Source organism: Taeniopygia guttata, chromosome 15 (genome assembly GCF_048771995.1).
Source record: "Taeniopygia guttata chromosome 15, bTaeGut7.mat, whole genome shotgun sequence".
NCBI lineage: Eukaryota > Metazoa > Chordata > Aves > Passeriformes > Estrildidae > Taeniopygia > Taeniopygia guttata.
The window spans coordinates 7119054-7136660 of NC_133040.1; the positions used below are offsets into that span (position 1 = coordinate 7119054).

At 44.2% G+C, this 17607-nt stretch overlaps 1 protein-coding gene across 9 annotated transcripts in view; it reads left to right on the plus strand.

Moving 5' to 3' along the window:
- LOC100231426 (uncharacterized) overlaps positions 1-16693 on the plus strand; it is a 31228-nt gene extending 14535 nt beyond the window's left edge. For 8 of the 9 annotated variants that reach the window (XM_072936357.1, XM_072936355.1, XM_030286076.4 and 5 more), the window contains 6 exons: positions 2699-3693; positions 7771-7822; positions 7923-8025; positions 9251-9414; positions 13181-13426; positions 14047-16693. In XM_072936357.1, the coding sequence (XP_072792458.1) occupies positions 2732-3693; positions 7771-7822; positions 7923-8025; positions 9251-9414; positions 13181-13426; positions 14047-14784 (2265 nt within the window). In that variant the 5' untranslated portion in view covers positions 2699-2731 and the 3' untranslated portion in view covers positions 14785-16693. The remainder of the gene's footprint in view (positions 1-2698; positions 3694-7770; positions 7823-7922; positions 8026-9250; positions 9415-13180; positions 13427-14046) is intronic. The other variant, XM_041719252.2, reaches the window with a different exon arrangement.
- Positions 16694-17607: the final 914 nt, after the last annotated feature.

Here is a 17607-nt window from a genome sequence, read left to right on the forward strand (position 1 = left end):
GCATTTCCTGTCCCTTGTGGGCTTTTTTCCCTTGATCTCAGAGCAAGTTTTGAACCTTTTTGGTTTCACAAGCCATAATACATTAACAATTCCCCCACTGCCACAACCTTTCAGCCCTATTTCTGTAACTCACTGATTGCACTTCCCCCCTGCCCAGATTTGGGGGTGCAGGGCAGCTCTTGGGGTTTTTGTTGTAGCCAGCTGGTGGCTCAGGAGGCACCTTGCATCTGAGACTCCTTGGCTGTACACAGAATGTGCAAGATATTCCTCCTCAAATGGTGACAGTTTGACAGATCTGAGTGAAAATGAAGGCAGGAAAGGGAGCTTATCCTGAGGGTGGGGGTGAGGGATTTGGGGGGATGCACTTCCCCATTCAGCACTCTGCCTCTGAATCCCCCAGGACCCTCTGCTCTGGTGGCTGCAGCTCTGGGGTGTTAACAAAGTCTCCTGGTAGTAGAGGAGGGGCTGTGAACACCTCCAAGCGCCTTCTCAGTGTCTGAAAAAAGGCAACTGGATCAGTTCACATATTCCTCAAAACAAAATCTCAACCCTCAATCACTGCTAATTTAAGGAGGTTTGAGCCAATCTGTGATCCTCCCACATCCAGGAGTGCCACCCTGCGAGAGCAGCAGCTCTGGTGCACATTCTGCCTCCTAAACTGGGCACATATTTTAGTGCAAAAGTTAGGTGGTGTTTACTGTTTCTTGCTATGCAAATACTTATTTAAAAGTGAGCTCAGAAGATTAATGTGGAACAAAGGCAAGACTGCACCAATATGCTGGGATGAAGGGAAGGAATACAAGAGAAGTAACAGAAAATCCCTCTATTCTTCTTCCAAGTCTAGGAAGCATACTCTCCCTGAGGAAAGAGGACCATATTCAGTGGAAATCAGCAAGTTTTCAGTAAAATCCAAGTGGCAACAACTGTATCTATAGTTCTGGTGTGAATTAGTAAATGGATCTAACTGTTATGACCTTTATGTCTTAAATCAACATAAAGTTTTGCTTGTTTCCCCAGGACTTCTACCATGAATTAACTAATCCAGACTGACCCCCACCATTTTGCCCCCTGGAGAAAAGATCAGTAGATTTCCATTAATATGTTTTGGTTTTACATGTGGGACTCCTAAGGCATTAGACAGAGAATAATATGTGTGTGGCAATAAATGTGGTTTCTTTTCCACTTGAGACTTCCAGCCATAATCCAGCCCAGGTGCCTTAAATGAGCAGCCTGTAGTTTATTCCATTATAATTACCATAAGCTTTGATTTAGATGACACTTTTACAAGTCAAATATTGGATTCCAAGTTGAATACAGAGCACAGTTTCCACCCACGTTACTGTTTTGGTCCTTTTCTCTGGCCATCCTGCATCCACCCTGAAATTCCCCAGAATATGAGCAGCACCTGCTGGAAAACAAAGGTTGTGCCTCGTAGAACAGGTCTGATTTTTTATTTCTATTTAGGAGCTTTTAACATTTGGCATTGCAATTTTTTTTTCCTTTCCATTTCAATATGAGCCAAGGGGAGGAACCAAGAGAAAAAAAAAATCTGGAGTATTTTGATCTTTGTGGCTTTATATGGACTTCATAAGCTTCCTTTGTTCTACTGCCAGGTTCCTTTGTGTTTAAATAGATAACAGACCAAGGCGACTAATCATTTCCAATAAAAAACCACACCAAACCCAAAGCATTCCCTTTCTTTTCCAATTAATGCTTGTAAACCCATGCTCTTAGACCGGGCTTGTGACCTAAACACTTCTGGGTTTCTTTTCTTCCCCTTTTCAAAAACAATTGCCTAAGGCACAGACTGGGCTCTGTGCTCTGCAAATTTATGAAAGAATCTTGAAAAAAGGCTCTGAGAGTGGCTCTGGGAAAAGGTAATTGTCAATATGATATGCAAAAGCAGCCTCATGCACCTTTAGAAAAGCACAGAATGGTGGTTAGTGCTGCCATTTATGGACTTCCTTCCTCCTTGGAGGCTGGAGGCTATTTGTGGAGAAGGAAGAAATAGCAGATTTACATGGAACTGTCACTGTGTTATGTAAAATGCATGTTGGTTGCTGGTTTACTGGTGAGAGCTGGTATCTGCTGTTGCTATTTTGAGAGGCTTTGCACTTGAAAAAGAGACAATTTGCCCAATCAAAAGCAGCTACATTTTACTGAAGTAAATAAGGTTGAATGTCCTTGAAACAGAAGATGAGTTGGTTGGATGAATCATGGGTGATCATCAATGCAAAGGTTCTTTTTTACATGAAAATGTTTTTGTAATGAAAATAACACAGAATTTTAAATGATGTGACACATTTTCCCTTTAGCTTCTTAAGGTTTTTCTCACACAACCAACTGTTTAGGGCAACACATTTGTGTGGTCAAAAAGTTGTATGTTTGCCAACAGCACAAATTATCAGTAGTAGGAAGTGAGAATTATGTGAATTACTTATGTGGGTTATATTTCTCTTGGAGGTTGACCATCCAATATACATTTCCATAGTCTCTAAAGTTGCTTCTCATATTAGATTAACGCTCCACAAAAGTAGGAGCTAAGACTTGCACAAGCTTAATGAATTTCCCTGTCTTGAGGGTATCTTAAACCAGTCTCTGAAGGGAAAGAAAAGAGCTGTAATTTCCATTGGTCTGGCAGACTGCATTCTGGGTATAATCTATGGCAAGATGTAAGATTCTTTGTTTTGTTTCCCAGGTGTATTACTCCTGTGGTGCAGTGGTGGAATCAATGGAAAGAGGCCTGATTTTGTCACCAGGTTTTCCAAACAACTACTACCCAGGGACACACTGCGTCTGGCAGTTTTTCATTCCCATGAGAACCCATCTCATCTTGGAAATATTTGACTTTGACATTTTTGAGAGCTCTAGTGAAACTCCAACCCCCTGGGATGGCTTTTCAGCCCCTGCTACAACAGAAAATAAGGACATGCCTTCTCTTGGGGGAAACCTGGACTTTGCTGTCCACACCACAAAACCCTCTCTCCAGACCTTGACATTGAAGGTGGCTCAGAATTTGAGCAGCACCAGAGACCAGTCAAAGGACCTTGCTGGTCGCCTGGATGAACTTCCAGGAATCATCTCAAAAAAAAATGAAGTCAAACAAGCATCTGAAGAAAACCAGTGGAAGCAGATGAAGGAACCCAAAGCAATTACCAAGGCTCAGCCAGAGGAGCTGCCATTCCCTGTGGCTGGTAGTGCCTCAATGCAGAGGCAAAATAGCAGCGGCCTGGAAACAGGAGAGGATTTGGAAGGGAAGATGTTGCTTGCCCACCTAGCTGCTAGTGAAAGAGATGAAGTCACAGCAGAGAGCTGGACACTTCCCCCAACAGCACTGCCCATGGAAATCTCCTCCAGCCCTCAGACAGCAGTGGATGTCTGTCCCCATGATGTATTATACGTTTCTGATCTCATCACGTTTTCCTCTCGCTTCTGCGGCCCAAATTCCCCTGTGAACAAGACCATGGTGTTTGGTTCATCTCTGGAGATGGTTGAGGTTATCATGGAGCTGATCACCACCACAGACCGGGGCCGAGGCTTTGCGATGCTGTTCGAGTACAGGAACATCAGCGACCCCAGCACTGTGGATGCTGTGAGGCAGGAGAGGAAGGAAAACATGATGATGCTGGCAATTGTAACGGGGATTGTTGTCTTTGCTCTTGCTTTGCTCTCTGCCCTCTGCATAGTTTGCAGGTAAGGTGATGCCAGAGCCTTGGAAGCATGTGATATTATCCATAGGGAAATGAACAGAAAAAAGTTACATTTTCAGAGAAGAGTTACCTTTCCTTTGCTCTGCTAACTCCTGCTGTCCTCCAAACGTGGTAGAGTGGGTACAGAGGAAGTCAATGCCCCTCACTGCTCCTGCCCTAGGCTCCTCACTTTTCTTTCCTACTTCTACAGCTCCTCTACCTCAAATGTATTTATTTTCCTGCAGAAATACCTGAACAGTCAGGACTTTCCTGGGCATTTTTATTTTCAATGGCAGTGGTGCCTTGGAACCTCAGCTTTTGGCTCATGGGCAAAATCATCCTTTCCTGACTCTCCTGAGCTGGCTGAGCTGACAGTCACTGCATCTTTTTACAGAGATCCCACAGTTTGGCTCTAACTAACCATCACTAGCACTCTGCAGAAAAGTAAATAATAACCAAAGTATTACCACATAGAATTAAGATTTAAAAATATTTTTCCATCTGTAGCATATTTTATCCAAGAGACTGTGCAGAAATTCTACATCCCATGTATTCAGTGTGTTAAGAAAGCATCTGCACATCCCTTTGATGCTGGGGAAGAGCCCAGAGCCATGCTGCAGTAGCTCTCATTGTTCCCAAATGCAATCCAAAACAATCCAGTCAAATGAGCTGATGGTCAGGCTGGGTTGTGGATTTCCAGGTCCTGATGCTAACTAGTTAAATGCTAACAGTTACACAAGCATGCCACTCCAGTCAATTGCTTTTCTTTTATGTATTTCTTTCCTCTATATCTATCCAAGGAACACTTCTCCGCCCCTCAGCATATGTTTGCATTTTTCTAACTCCCTAGTGAAAACATTTTTGTAGAAACAGTGATTTATTTCTCTCCCTTCCAACAAATTCAAACCAGAGCCCATTCTCCCCAGGTTTTTGTCAAAATAAACACCATTTTTCAAATTATTTGACTTCCATGAAAACATCAGGTAAACTGAAACAAACAGTGCCCCTTGCAGGGCTCCACTCTGGTGGCTGGGTATTGGCAGGAGTTTCATTTCCCAAAGCCATCAAGCAGCTGCTCTGGCTTCTCCCTTCATTCCCCTGCCTCATCCTCCAGCCCCAGAGTGTCAGGATTGCCCAGACACCCCTCACCACTGGGGCTGGTTTGGCAGAGCAACTTGGTTTTCCTTGTCCTGATGGAGGCTGCATTTTAGCTCTGGCTAAATTAACACAAAATGCAGCCAATCAAACCGAGCACCAGAGAACATGGGCACGGTGCTGAAACTTAAATATCATCTCTGTTGCTGTATATATAGAAATTCCTGCTTTCAGGGTCTGAGCTTTTTGTAGCTATAAGAGTTAAATTTGCATGTACTACATCTAACTAACCTTTTTGTTTTTAAAGAGCTTGCAGAGCACTAATTTAGACCACAATTTTTTGCTAGTTCTAAAGGAAAAACTCTGGTGGAAAATGTCTTCCAGATACCAAATACTTTATTTTTATACCCTTGCCAATCTTCAAAAGAGACAGAAACAGGCTCCCTTTGCTATGGCAGCAGTCTGGGCTGATACACATGTTGAGTAGGCTGTTCTTGCTCCAATACCCCTATTTAATTTCACTGTAACGATCCATGAAGCAGAGTATTATTCAATCCAAAAAGTGCACTGGCAATCTGAGGCTCCACTGGCTGAGGTTTCCTCTGCAAAGCCTGTTTAGAAAGTCAAGCCATGCTGCTCACAGTCACAGTTTGGCTTTTTGCTTGTTAGGTGTTTACAAAATAATGTTCTGCTCTTGCTGACCAACAGAAAAAACAGTCCCCAGGGCTTCAGCCCCACACACCAATGTTTGTGTGTTCTGGTCACTGGGAATACATCCTACAGGGGTCCCTATGGCACAGGATTAGGCTTGCTTCTTTTTACACTGGCAGTTATGCCTCTTCATTGCTGTACAACTCCTTTTTTTTTTTTTCTTTTTTTTTTCTTTTTTGGTTTTCTGTTTTTGAAAAAGATATCTATACTTCAGCCAGCTATTGACTGAATGTAAATAGAGACTAGCCCTACTCCTTTAGCCTCTTGGCAGGGTGTTTACTATCCCAGCCTCCTGTATTCCCTGCGTGCTGCTCCTGGGAAGCCTTGATTACACCATTCTATTTTTTGTCAGAGCATTTAAGTGAGACCAGGTGGAAGTGATGCCATGACCTGTGCTGAGTTACCTCACCTGTACTGCACTGGAAGAGCATTTTCTCCCTCTCTCCTGTGGTAACTGCTTCAAGGGTATTGGTCTCTGGACCCAGAACCACTGGCACTGGTTGGAGCTTGCCTACAACTCGCAGCTGTGGGTTTTAATGCAGCTCAGAATAAGGCTGCTGAGGCCATTAAGCACTAAGCATTAAACTTCTTTTAGATTGAGCCCATCAAGCTCTATTTTATGCTTCTTGTCCTAAATAGAGGCTTGAAATGAGGTGTCAAATGTGTATTAGCCACAGTCTGTCCTCTCTGCAGAAAATGTCAGGGTGGCACAGGGTGGGCTGAGGGGGAAATGATGCTGCTTTGCCAGTGCAGCACACTCAGAACTGGGACCAGCCCCCCGAGGCACAGGGACACTGTCCTGGCTGGACTGGGCACTGCAGAGGATGCCAAGAGGAACCTGGAAGCTCTTGGCCTTGTAAACTTGCCTTCCACTTTCTTTTCTCTTCATACTTTATTTAGTCCTCTGGTACCAGGTTCAGCTATTGATTTTTTTTTTTTTTTTTCCCCATTTCTATCTGCTCCTCTTGCTTAGCTAAAAGTAGCAGGATCTGCCTTGCCAGGAGTAGAAATGGCCTGGGATGGGCTTGGCACCCACTGCCACTCCAGTGCACCAAGTCATCAGCAGTATCTGCTCAGGCTCATTGCATTGAGCAGGGCAAAGCTCTCTGGGGAAACTCCAAGTCTCTGCCACACTGCAGCTTTTGTTTTCTACTTGGGGAGGGAATGAAAGCTTCAGTTGTTAGTTGGCCAATAATTCTAATTACTTTTGGCCATGAAGCCTGGCTCGAGTAATGGGGGATTTTTTATTTTCTTTCCCAAGCCCCAAGAACAACAGATACGTCCATCTTATTTAATTTTAATCCTGTCCCATGCAGTCAAACTTTCGCTGTATGGTTGCAACCCATGAATTGCAGCTGCACTTTACACCTCCATAGCCTCCCAACCCTTGGGTGTACAGTGACTCCATCAAGACTTCAGTGTTGCCAACTCTCCCCACCCAAGCTGCCCTGCCAGTCACTGCCTGCTGCTCATCCATCAAATTCTCATGGGGGTGAGAATTTGCCTTTGCAATAACATGGGTTACATCCCACCAGCCAGTGCCTAATGCTCCCCCGTGCCTGCACTGTCCCCTGGAGAACCATGGGGCACAGGCTACATTTGTTCCAGTCATTATCAGATCCACCAGCGCCAGCCCTTCTTTGTGACGTCTTTAAGTTTTATTCATCCAAAAGATTATAACACTAGTTGTTTCGTAATCTCAGTTTTAGTAAAAATGTGAAAAAATGGCTAAGAACATGCATGTGTCTCCCTTCAGCCAAGAGGCATGTTCATCCCATCATCATCTGCCACAGCACTGCCTTTTAGTGAAACAGTCACACAAATGAACAGCATCTGATGCTCTCTGCTTGCTAAATATAGCCCAGTATGCAGTATTAGCTATGCAGATGAAATATTCTGTCTAGGATAAGAAGGATGTCACTGCCCAGACTGAAGGATCTGTCCTGCTATTCAGTCACTGATGTGAAAGAGCAGCTGTCAGGGGGGAGCCTGGTGGGACTTGGCAGGGGTCTGAGCTCTGTTCCTGCTTTTGCAGTGAGCAGAGGAAGATGATGACAGGTTCTTCTCTTCTTTAGCTGACTTTCCACCACATGAGCATATAATTTTCTCCCCTTGTTTACAGGCCTTGCTGCCTTGAATCTTGGCAAGTATTTTGGATGCTCATAACCTGCTGGGTTCCCCTCGCAGGATGAGCAGAGCCGAGAACTTTCCTGCTGTGGATCTTTAACTCACTCGAGGGCTTGTTGTTGTTGTTGTTGCTGTCTCTCCTTTTCAGGCAGAGAACGTGCCCCAAAAGGAGCTCGTCCAACGCATGCAGTGACCAGGAGGTTAGTGCTAATGGCTTCAGCAATTTCTGTTTCTCTCTTTCATATTGGCTGTTGCACTGTTTATCTGACGATGTTTACTGGGGCATGTTCTGAGTTGTAGAACAGGATCCAGAACTCCACCGTCGATATCAATGAGCTCCAGCTGGTGGTGCCAAGCCGGGAGAATGAGAACAACAACCACTCTGTGAGCCGGGAGCAGGCGGGTGAGCGTGGGGCCAGGGCCGGAGCGGTCAGGGCAGCCCCGAGCCCCGGGCCAGGGCAGCAGATCCTTCCTTCCCTCAGCCCTGTCACTGGCTCGCCCATGCACAGCTGGAGAGCTGCTCCACAGCAGAAAGCCTTTGTTGTGGGGACTGTCCCTTGCTGCTCCCCCCTCCCTGGGAGGGTAATTCCCCTGGCAAGGAGCTCACACAAGCACAGCTCCAGCGCGCTGCCAACACAAGCTGTCACAGCACATGGCACTGCTGAGACACTGGGTTAGCAGAGCAAATGTGTTGGGCTCAGCCTGCTACAAACAACTTACACAGACCCAGAAACTGGGGAAGAGTTTCACCTGCCCTGGGCCTAACTTGCTCCAGAAAGGATGGGTTTTGCAATGCTCAGATTGTCTTTGGCCAACTCCAGCTCCCAGCGCTCCCTGTTTCTGTGGGTCTGTGTGGATGGAGGTGCTTTGGGTGACATTAACCTCACAGTGAGCTCCCAGGAAAAAGCATCCCAGCCAAGCTGCAGGGAATGTCACTTGCTGCAAATTTGAGTCACAACACATGAACTGTCCCAGTGCCCCTTTTGGTTAGTGGAGACCAACAGGGAGGAACTTTATGCTGTGTTGTGACACACCATCAGTTTCCCAGCGAACTATCAGCTGCTACACACTCAGCCCTCACAAGAGTATGTCCACAAAAAGCTAATTCTGTACTCCCAGCCATGACAGCTTCCCATCTCCTTCTTGAGGAGGTTATGGCCAGAGTCCTCCTTGCCTGGACCAGATGACAGGCCTTGGGGATACATGCAAACACACATCCTCCTTCATAGCAGTCCCTGGAGCATCAGGCTGCCTTTCATTGGAGTTTAACCAAAAACTACTACTCCCAATATTAGCAGGTATGAGTAAATAAAAATAAATAATGAGTTGAGCAAGTTTGCAAGTTTCTGATCTGCAGCACAACCTCATGTGTTTAACACAAGGAATTTCAGTTCATGTCTGTTTTTATTAGAAAGCAGACCCAAGGGTATTTCTCCTCTCCTCTTTTGTTTTGTTTTTAAAAGCTTGCAGTTTCAGAAGAGCAAACTGTTGACTTGAATTTTGTTCTGGCTGGTGCAACAGCCAGCCAAAGGCTGTTCTAGATTGTCTGATGAGGGAGGGAGGAGTTGGAAACAGATGTTTTGGACTCTTGCAAGCAGTCTTTATTGATTTTTTTTTTCCTCTCTCAGTCACGTCCTGCAGAGGCAGCACAGAACGGTCTCCTCAGGACACTGACCCAGATGTGCCCTCCTCCATCTCTGCAGTGACCACTGAGACTGGGAGTGATGAAGTGTTTATCATTTCTGCTGGACCTGGGACCAGTGGGCTGAGCTTTACCACCTACAGGATACAGGTACATTCCCCAGCATCTCTAGCAGGCTGCAGGCTGTCCCTCCTGGACAGCCTTGTCTTACCTGTCCATTTTTGCCTAATGCACACTTTCTAGAAAGGCAGGGACTGAACCAGGCAGTTCTCCTACCCCTCAAGCTGAGCTGCCATCAAATGATGTGGACTCTGATCCCCTGAGCCAGTATCTTCCCAGCTTTGGGAAGAGCAAATGCAGAACCCTACTAGCAAATAATGGAGATGTTTGCCAGCAGACAGTAGGACCAACCTGCAGAAGTGTTAATTGGCAAAGCTGATGTTCATTAAAATTACCACCTGTAGCAACTGAAAGACCCAAGAGTCAGACTCACCACTCCAAATGATCAGTGAAGTTACTCAGCTCCTCAGAAAGTGTCTCATCAAGCTGATGTGAAAATTAACAGCTTAGGCTCTAAAAAATATCAAATACTTCAAGTGAAAGCACTGAGGCCCTCACAGATAAAAACCTGAATTGATTCAGCATGTTCTCTCTTATTTTAGCTTTTTCCCCTGGACTTCTGATCCTTTATTTGATGATGGCTCAGAAGCCTCAGGTCTGGCTGTCACCTCTTCAACCTCGAGTGAGTGCAGACAGAGCACATTCATTGCAAGTGTCTGCTAAAGCCTTTCCCAGGTCAATACTCTCTTCTCCAGTGCCCTGTCTCTTTTCCCCACAAGAGGATAAACAACCAGCACAAGGAACTCACATGCCCAGGACAGGCTGTGTAATACTTCTGTCACAGTTTACAAAACAAAAGCATTCTGTATCCCTGCACTTGATTAGGAAATTAGCCAGGAGACCGGGCTGGTCAGGATTTTCCTACACTGGTGTAAGACACGGGCTGAGCTTTGCCTCCAGCTGGCCACCCTGATGAACAGAAAGAGGGAAAGAAGGGAAAACAGCTCTGGAGCCTTCCCTTGCCTGAATGTGACCTTCTGTGGATCAGGGCACTGGGAGCTGGAGCCAGATGGGCACCTTGAACAAACACCTGCACTCCTCAGTCCGTTCCAGAGCAGAGAGCTTCACCTGGCGGCAGCCCCACACACATCCAGCTTCTAGGCAGCAGGGAAAACCATTTTCCTGCCCCTTTTCCCAACTTCAGCCAGAAGGAAGAAATACACACACCCACCCCATTTCTATTCTTCTGCAAGCAATCCTCAGAGGGCATTTATACATCAAAAAAAGAAAAAAAAAAAAAAAAAAAAGAGCATTAAAGCACTGAAAGTAACCCAAAGAATTAAACACATTATTAAGTCAGAAAGCATCTCCTCAGTGATGTCCAATGCAGCACACAAGTGAGGCAATATTCCCCACCAAATTCCTCAAAGAACAAAGGCTGGAAGCATGGCAGGGCCTTTTTAAAAGCCCTGGGCCTTTCCCCACAGCTGACCATCCTCTGCAGGGCTGTGGAAATTGAGCACAGCAGACTAATTACAAACTTGCACTCTTGCTCTCATCAGGCCACTTGATACCGAGGGCTCCTGGATGTCAGCCGTGTTTACAGTCGAATTTTTAGGTGTGTATTTTTAGGGTGTGAAGTGCTGCTGGCCAGGCAGCCCCCAGGCCTCGCAGAGGATGTGGTGTGTGGCTTTGTGGCCCAGCACTAGGCAGTGGATGAGATATCTGCTGGAGCACAGCCCGTTCCTTGGCAGGAGCTAGGCAGTTATCCCCTTGTGAAAACATGTGTGAAATCCTGGGCCTTCACAGTACAGTAAATAATGCCAGCAGGCTCACCTCACGCAAAATGCTTGACTAGAATTTGTGAAATTATAAAGAGCTTTCATTTTAAAAATTATCTTGACTTTTTCCCTGAGAAATTGTGGCTGCTTGGTCCCGTGCTGCCCACCAAGTGTGAGCCTCAGCTCAGCTGGGCTTTTGCAGCTTTTGCTCTGCAGTTTTTCATACCTGTTTGAAGACACCAGTCCTGTGTTATGAGGGAAGAGCAAAAAACCCCCTCTGTTTGTGACTGGTGTGAAGAAACACAGGGTGAGATGGCTTTTGGGGAGATTCCAGGTGTCCTCCAGTAGTCATGGCTTTCTAAATCCTCTTTGGTTTAAGGCATCATTCACTCATAGTCATAAGTCACCTTTGGTTGACTTATGACTATGATCTCTGACTTCTGATCAGACACTGCAAGTTTCAGATGCAAAGGTTTGAGTAAAGAGTATGATCATGGAAGTTTAACAAACATTTTTTGCCAAAAAATTTTCAAAAGTCTAGAAAATACATTGTTCATCTTCACAGTTACTTCCATTGTAACTATCTCAAAACCAGTGGCGGATTTTTACATCAGTTTGGAAGTATTTATAATAATATTAGAATAATAAAGACTAAGACAGCCTGAAGGGGCCACATAGGAGAATTTTTTAAGCCACAGCCGGCTTAAAAATTTATAAATAAAGATTGTCCCTTTAAAGAAATCTTAGACTAGGAGCTTAATATTGAAACCAACTTATCCAGAGCCTGATGCCTCTCTTGGCTTCCCACTGAGTTTCTTTTTCTGATCTAGTGCTAATTTCTTGCCTCTCTGCCCATCCATTTCCAATATGACACATTCACTAAATAGTTTCTTTTATTTGCAGAAACTTGGAAATTCAGATTCTCAGAAATAACAAATTACATGTTTCTGGTTTCTCAGGATTTTAAAATCCAGGACACTGTGGGATTTATTTTAGACACTCTTTAAGGACTGTGTATACTTTGAGAATATGGATTTTGCATTCTTCTCATGACAACCATATTCACACAGCTGAAAATTGAAAATATGTATAGAGTTGTGTAACAGGAGGCTTAAATAACAGGTGAAGTATTAGTAAGAATGAAAGGAGAGTCATAGGAATGTCAGGAATTCTCTAACTTTCCTGGCTCTAAGCTTATATCAATATTAAAGACAAAAATTGTGATTTCAAATGCAACATCAGAACTTATAAAGTATGGAAGAGATGTTTGTCTATAGTTCATTCCCATGTCTGATCAACTCTGCTAATTCACAGGGCTGCTGACAGCAGTTTAATGTAGTCTCACCTCCTGATGATGCCAATTTTACAGCTGTCAGGATGTCTTGTTCTACTCCAAAAGCATGTTGTCCACCTGAAGAGCATTTTTTATGTGAAATGCAAATTTCCTTGGCTTCAATCCAGTTCTTGTGCTTCTTGTTCTATTCAGCACAGACACTGAGAACAGATTATTTCCTTTCTCTTTATTTTTCATTATTTTAAATTATTCCCTAACATAGGATAAAAAGCATCACTTACTTCGGTCTTTTCTCCCAGACTGTGCATTTTTGAGACTTCTGATTCTCTTCTTGCTTGCTTCTGGATTTCTTTCAGTAATCTCCATCCCCCTTAAGTTTTATTTCCCCAGACACACCTGGAGCCTTCCAAGAGCCAAGCAGAGTGGAAGAATTCTGTTTTACACAGGGAAGTTTATGACTCTGATCTCTCAAATACTTCCAGGAAAATTAAGCTGTAAATATTTCATATATTTAGTGAGGGTTGTAGGATTATATCTTATGTAACTGAAATTTTCCACTTCAGCTTTAAACCCAAAACTGGGGGAGCAAGGTAAAACTTTCCTCCAGGGAAGCCAGCGAGCTTCAGGCAGCACACTGGAAGAACAATGAGAAGTTGCATTCCTGAGTCCTCTGAGAACGACTGGATCAATCAGTCTCTTGCACTAACAGCTTGTTTTCAAAGTGTTTTAAAAATGTTTTAATGAAAGATGCCTATAAATGATCTTTATTTACTATTTTCAGGACAAAAACCTGAAAAGAAGCGTCACAAGCCCGGCCTCTGTGTCTGACTGGCTGAGCTCCCACCCCACGGCTGCAGGGGCAGATGCTGCTGAGAAGGGAAACGTGCAGCTGGAGCATCCCTGTCCCAGGCAGCGCACCTGGAGCGCCCGCACCTTCCACGACCTCCTGGCTCCAATACCACAGCTACAGAAAAAATGGTGCAGCTGGAGCACCAACAGCCCCTTCACAAAGCTGGTTGACAGCAGTGTAAGTCCTGCAGGGAGGGGAGGGTGTTGGGGTCTCAGCTCCAGTATTTCCCACTGTTCACTGATGGAACACATTTTCCCCTTGGCCAGTGCCTCACCTCTCTATCCTGCAGTGCAAACACATCTCAGTCCATCTTCCTTGGTTTATGGGAAACCCTGTGGTCTAATTATATCGTAATTGTGCCAGGCTTTACTAAAATATTAAGCACCTGTATTTTCCAGCAATTAGCACCTGGTTAAGAAATTATCCTCAGTCCGGAGGAACATTAAAAAATGCCTTCAGACAAGATTATCTCAATGAGTGTTCTGACATGTGCTTTTTTCCCCCGGTTATGCCTTGCATTTATTAAAATTGATGTATTATTATTGCACTGCAAGGAATCTGTAGGTGTGGCAGGGATATCTGGGTCTCACTGACTGTAGTCATCAAACCAATAGCTTGTTACAAAGCTAATGAATGATGTTTCTTCCTTTTTAAGGTAATAACATAGGTTTTTGCTAAAGAATGCATCTTACCTCTAAAATAACCAGGAATTTTAACTTTTAGTTCTCTCAGGATCAACTTTCGAGAGAGAGCTGCTTTTCATGGCACGTCTGCTAATTTTGTACTATTTTGTGCAGGGTTTTTCTACAGCTGCAAGACCCCAAGGTGTGCCAACCAGAAAGGTAATCTCAGCCACTGAGATAGAGGGAGCATCAGAGACTGTTTACTCTGATTCATCTGCCAGTAATGCCTCATATCCCCTCACTCTGTCTGCACAGAGGCAGCGAAAATTAACTTCTTGCAATTTGAAGAAATCCAGATTTGGGAACCCCTATTTTGGATTTTTAGCCAGTTCCCCTGACAGCAAACATATGAGGTCCTTGGATCCCTCAAGACATCTAGGGACAGCATCTCCAGTTAACAGCCAAAGCCCAAAAAATCTTCTAGAGAGCTCCAACCCCCTGAAAATCAACTTAGTCAACGGTTCAAAAACAAAGGAGCTTATGGTAGAAACAGATAAAAACAAACCAGTTTTTGTTATTTCTGAAGAAGGGGATGATCAGCAGCCTCTGGTCCTGGCAGAACACCTCAGTCAGTGTGGAGATCACCTGTCAGAGCAAAATGCTGTGTATGCTCCGGCCGTGCCGGAGAAACAGCCGGTGGTTCTGACTGCAGAGAGGAACAGCTCTGCCCCCTTCACGTCGAGCCTTCCCCTGTGGGCAAAATCCCCCACTTCATACAAAGGCCACGGGAAGCCCCCCAGCTCCTCCAGGGACCAGCAGAGCCCGGTGGGTGGAGGTGCCAACACTGCTGAGCCCCCACAGAACTGCGACACCGCCGCTGCTCCTGTGCTGTGCCAAGCTTCAGTCCACTGATGTCCTGGGAAAGTCTGAAACATCAGTTCCCAAACCCAGAGGGAGCAGGGACATGAGCAGAGCAGGAGCTGTGCCGAGCAGCTGAGTGTGGCAGTCACATGTGGCAGCTTTGTTGAGAGCAGTCTTTGCTTCCCACATGTTGGGACAGAGATGACAAGGATACAAACCACAGCACAGCACAAACACCGTCTCCCCTTCAGCTCACTAACCTCATCTCTCTTCTGCATGAGACTTGGATGTAGTTTGTACAAGAAAGAATCCTCTGAAAAGGTACTTCAGACTGCAAAACCCCTTTTCTGGGATGGGAATGAAAGTAACCTGGGGCGGTCACACCGTGGTTTATATCTGAAATGTAAATCAGTCCCCTGTCCCTGTGGCATCACTTGAGTCTTTCTGTTGGGAGCTCTGAGTTAGGTTCTGTTTATAGCTCTGCCTGTACAATCCAAGCCTTGCCAAGCCAAGGGTAAGAATTCAACCATGCATGTTTGCATACAGTTTTGTAAACTTCATTTTAAGTATTTCATAACTTCTGCAGTCTAGCACAAAGCTTACCAAGCATTAGCAACTCTAATAGTAAAAAGCAAGATTATCTCATCTCCCAACTCTTTAGAGAAGTGTACAGACTGAGCAACCCAATACCAGATGCTTGTTCTATTAAAGTCTGATGTAGCTTTATCTTTATTAGGTCTACATAGGCTTAGAACACCTCAATCCACAACATTAAATGACTCCTCATGGCAACAGGAGCATGTGTACAAAAACACTGAAATACTAGGAATAGTCTTCAGCATCCAACACTTGGATATTTGCAGCTGCTCTGATCCTATATTCACCAGCTATTTATTGCTGGTAACGCACATTGACTAGAGAGCTATTTTCCTTCCTTTAGCAGGCAAGACTTCAAATTAAAAATTAAGGTGGGGCAAACTTTGAGTGCTCACTTTCTTTAGAAATTAACCCTAAGTGGCTGTGCCTCCCTGAGTACAAATCCAGGGCATTCAATGGAACACTGAACCAAAGGGAAGCCTGCTAGTCCTATTGCCTTTAATAACCCCATTGGTATTTTAATTTCCTCCTGCTGGTATTTCCCTATCTTTGCAAGAGACTCCTACATGTTTGTCCCATAATTCAGAATTGTTTTTCTTTCCTAAATGAAACAATTCCCTCTGAAGCTGCATTTTGCAGCTGAGACAGCACATTGTTTTAAAGCAATAGTATGTCATAAAACAGGTGTCAGAAAGAAATCTTCTGCACAAGTCTTCCCCTGTATTAGCTGCAGTGTGCATCCAGTTATCTTAATCCTTCTCTGTGAAGGCATTTAAGACTGATTGCTGAAATATTTAACTGAATTATTTATGATTTCACCTGCTGTTACAGCTTCCATTTGCCACCATTAATGTCTGAGATATGCAACACAAGACTATAGGTTTTGCCTTATATTTTCTCTTTGTGTTTACACGTCTACCTAGACATAGAAGCTGTGCAGCTGGTAGCAGTGGAAGCAAAAACACACTTGCCCTTTAGCAGCTGACTCAAACATGAACAGCAAACAAGTCTCTGCATTTATTATTTCCAGACTGTGTTCAGTGCCAAAGTCTGGCTCCATGTTGGTTGCTTCTTTTTCGGTGGGTATTTTTTTGTCATTGTTGTTTTAAATTAATGCTACTTGATTCAAAGGGAAGAGATTAATATATTTATGATTTTAAAAATATTTAGAAGTCTTCAGTACTCTAACAATAACTTCCACTGCATTAAATTAATACACATTGTTCTGTTACTTACTACATTTCTAAAGTTTGAAATACTAAAATCTACTTTTGAAAAGTACTTGTGTTTAATTATTGTTAATAGTTACATTTGAAGGGCTGGAAAAAGTGGCTTTTTCAATAAAAGCATGTTTAACTACTCATTTCTATGGTGTAACAACACTTAATTTGTCTTGGTGAAAGCCTGAGTTGTGCCTCAGAGCACCAGGAGAGTGTGTGGGGTACCCCAGTGGTGGCAGAAGAGCAGAAAAGCAAACAGTCCTTTTTAGACCCTTCCCGATTTCTCTGAGACTGAAGATGAGGTGGTTGTTTACACCGACCTCCTCCACTACCTGTTGTGTAACCAAAACCAGACTTTGCTCACCAGGTTTGTCTCACTGCTGCCAGAGGAGGTTTCTGTGGGAGTTTGTGTTTCCTTTCAGATCCATCAGTGCCTGCTGCAGCAGCATATGGGCAATTATTCACAGGACTGCACAGACACCCTGGCTCAGCCTGGACTGTACACACACACATCTATAAATATACACACACACACACACATATGTGGGGAGAGAGGCCCCGCTCCCGATGAACATGCAATATTGAACAATGCTGCTTATTTGCTGAACAGAGGTGGCTGATTTACCAATTATTTAAAGGTGCTGCCTTCTGGGACCAGAAGATGCTGAAGCCCAGTGCCTGCAGGTGGGTGCTGCAGGGACCCCAGGGGAGACTTCAGTTCCTGACCTGCCTTTTGAAGTTTTTGTGTTTGATTACGGGTTGTTTTTTGGATTTTTTTTTTATGCAGATCACTAAAAATAACTCATATAAAGGTATTTCTGTTACATTTTGTACATTCAAAGAATGTATAAAATATTCTCTTCTTCTTACAGCTAAAGCAATTCTTATTTTCCTTCCCTGCCCGCCCCCCCCCCCCCTCCAGGAACACAAACAGCTTCTACCTAAACTGTTCAACAAAGTCACAGTGCAGAGTTAAGAAATTCTGAAAGCTCTGGGTGGAAAAAAGCGCTTTAAAACTCTCAGCTGTAAATATTGACTAGGATTAGTTTTTAAATAG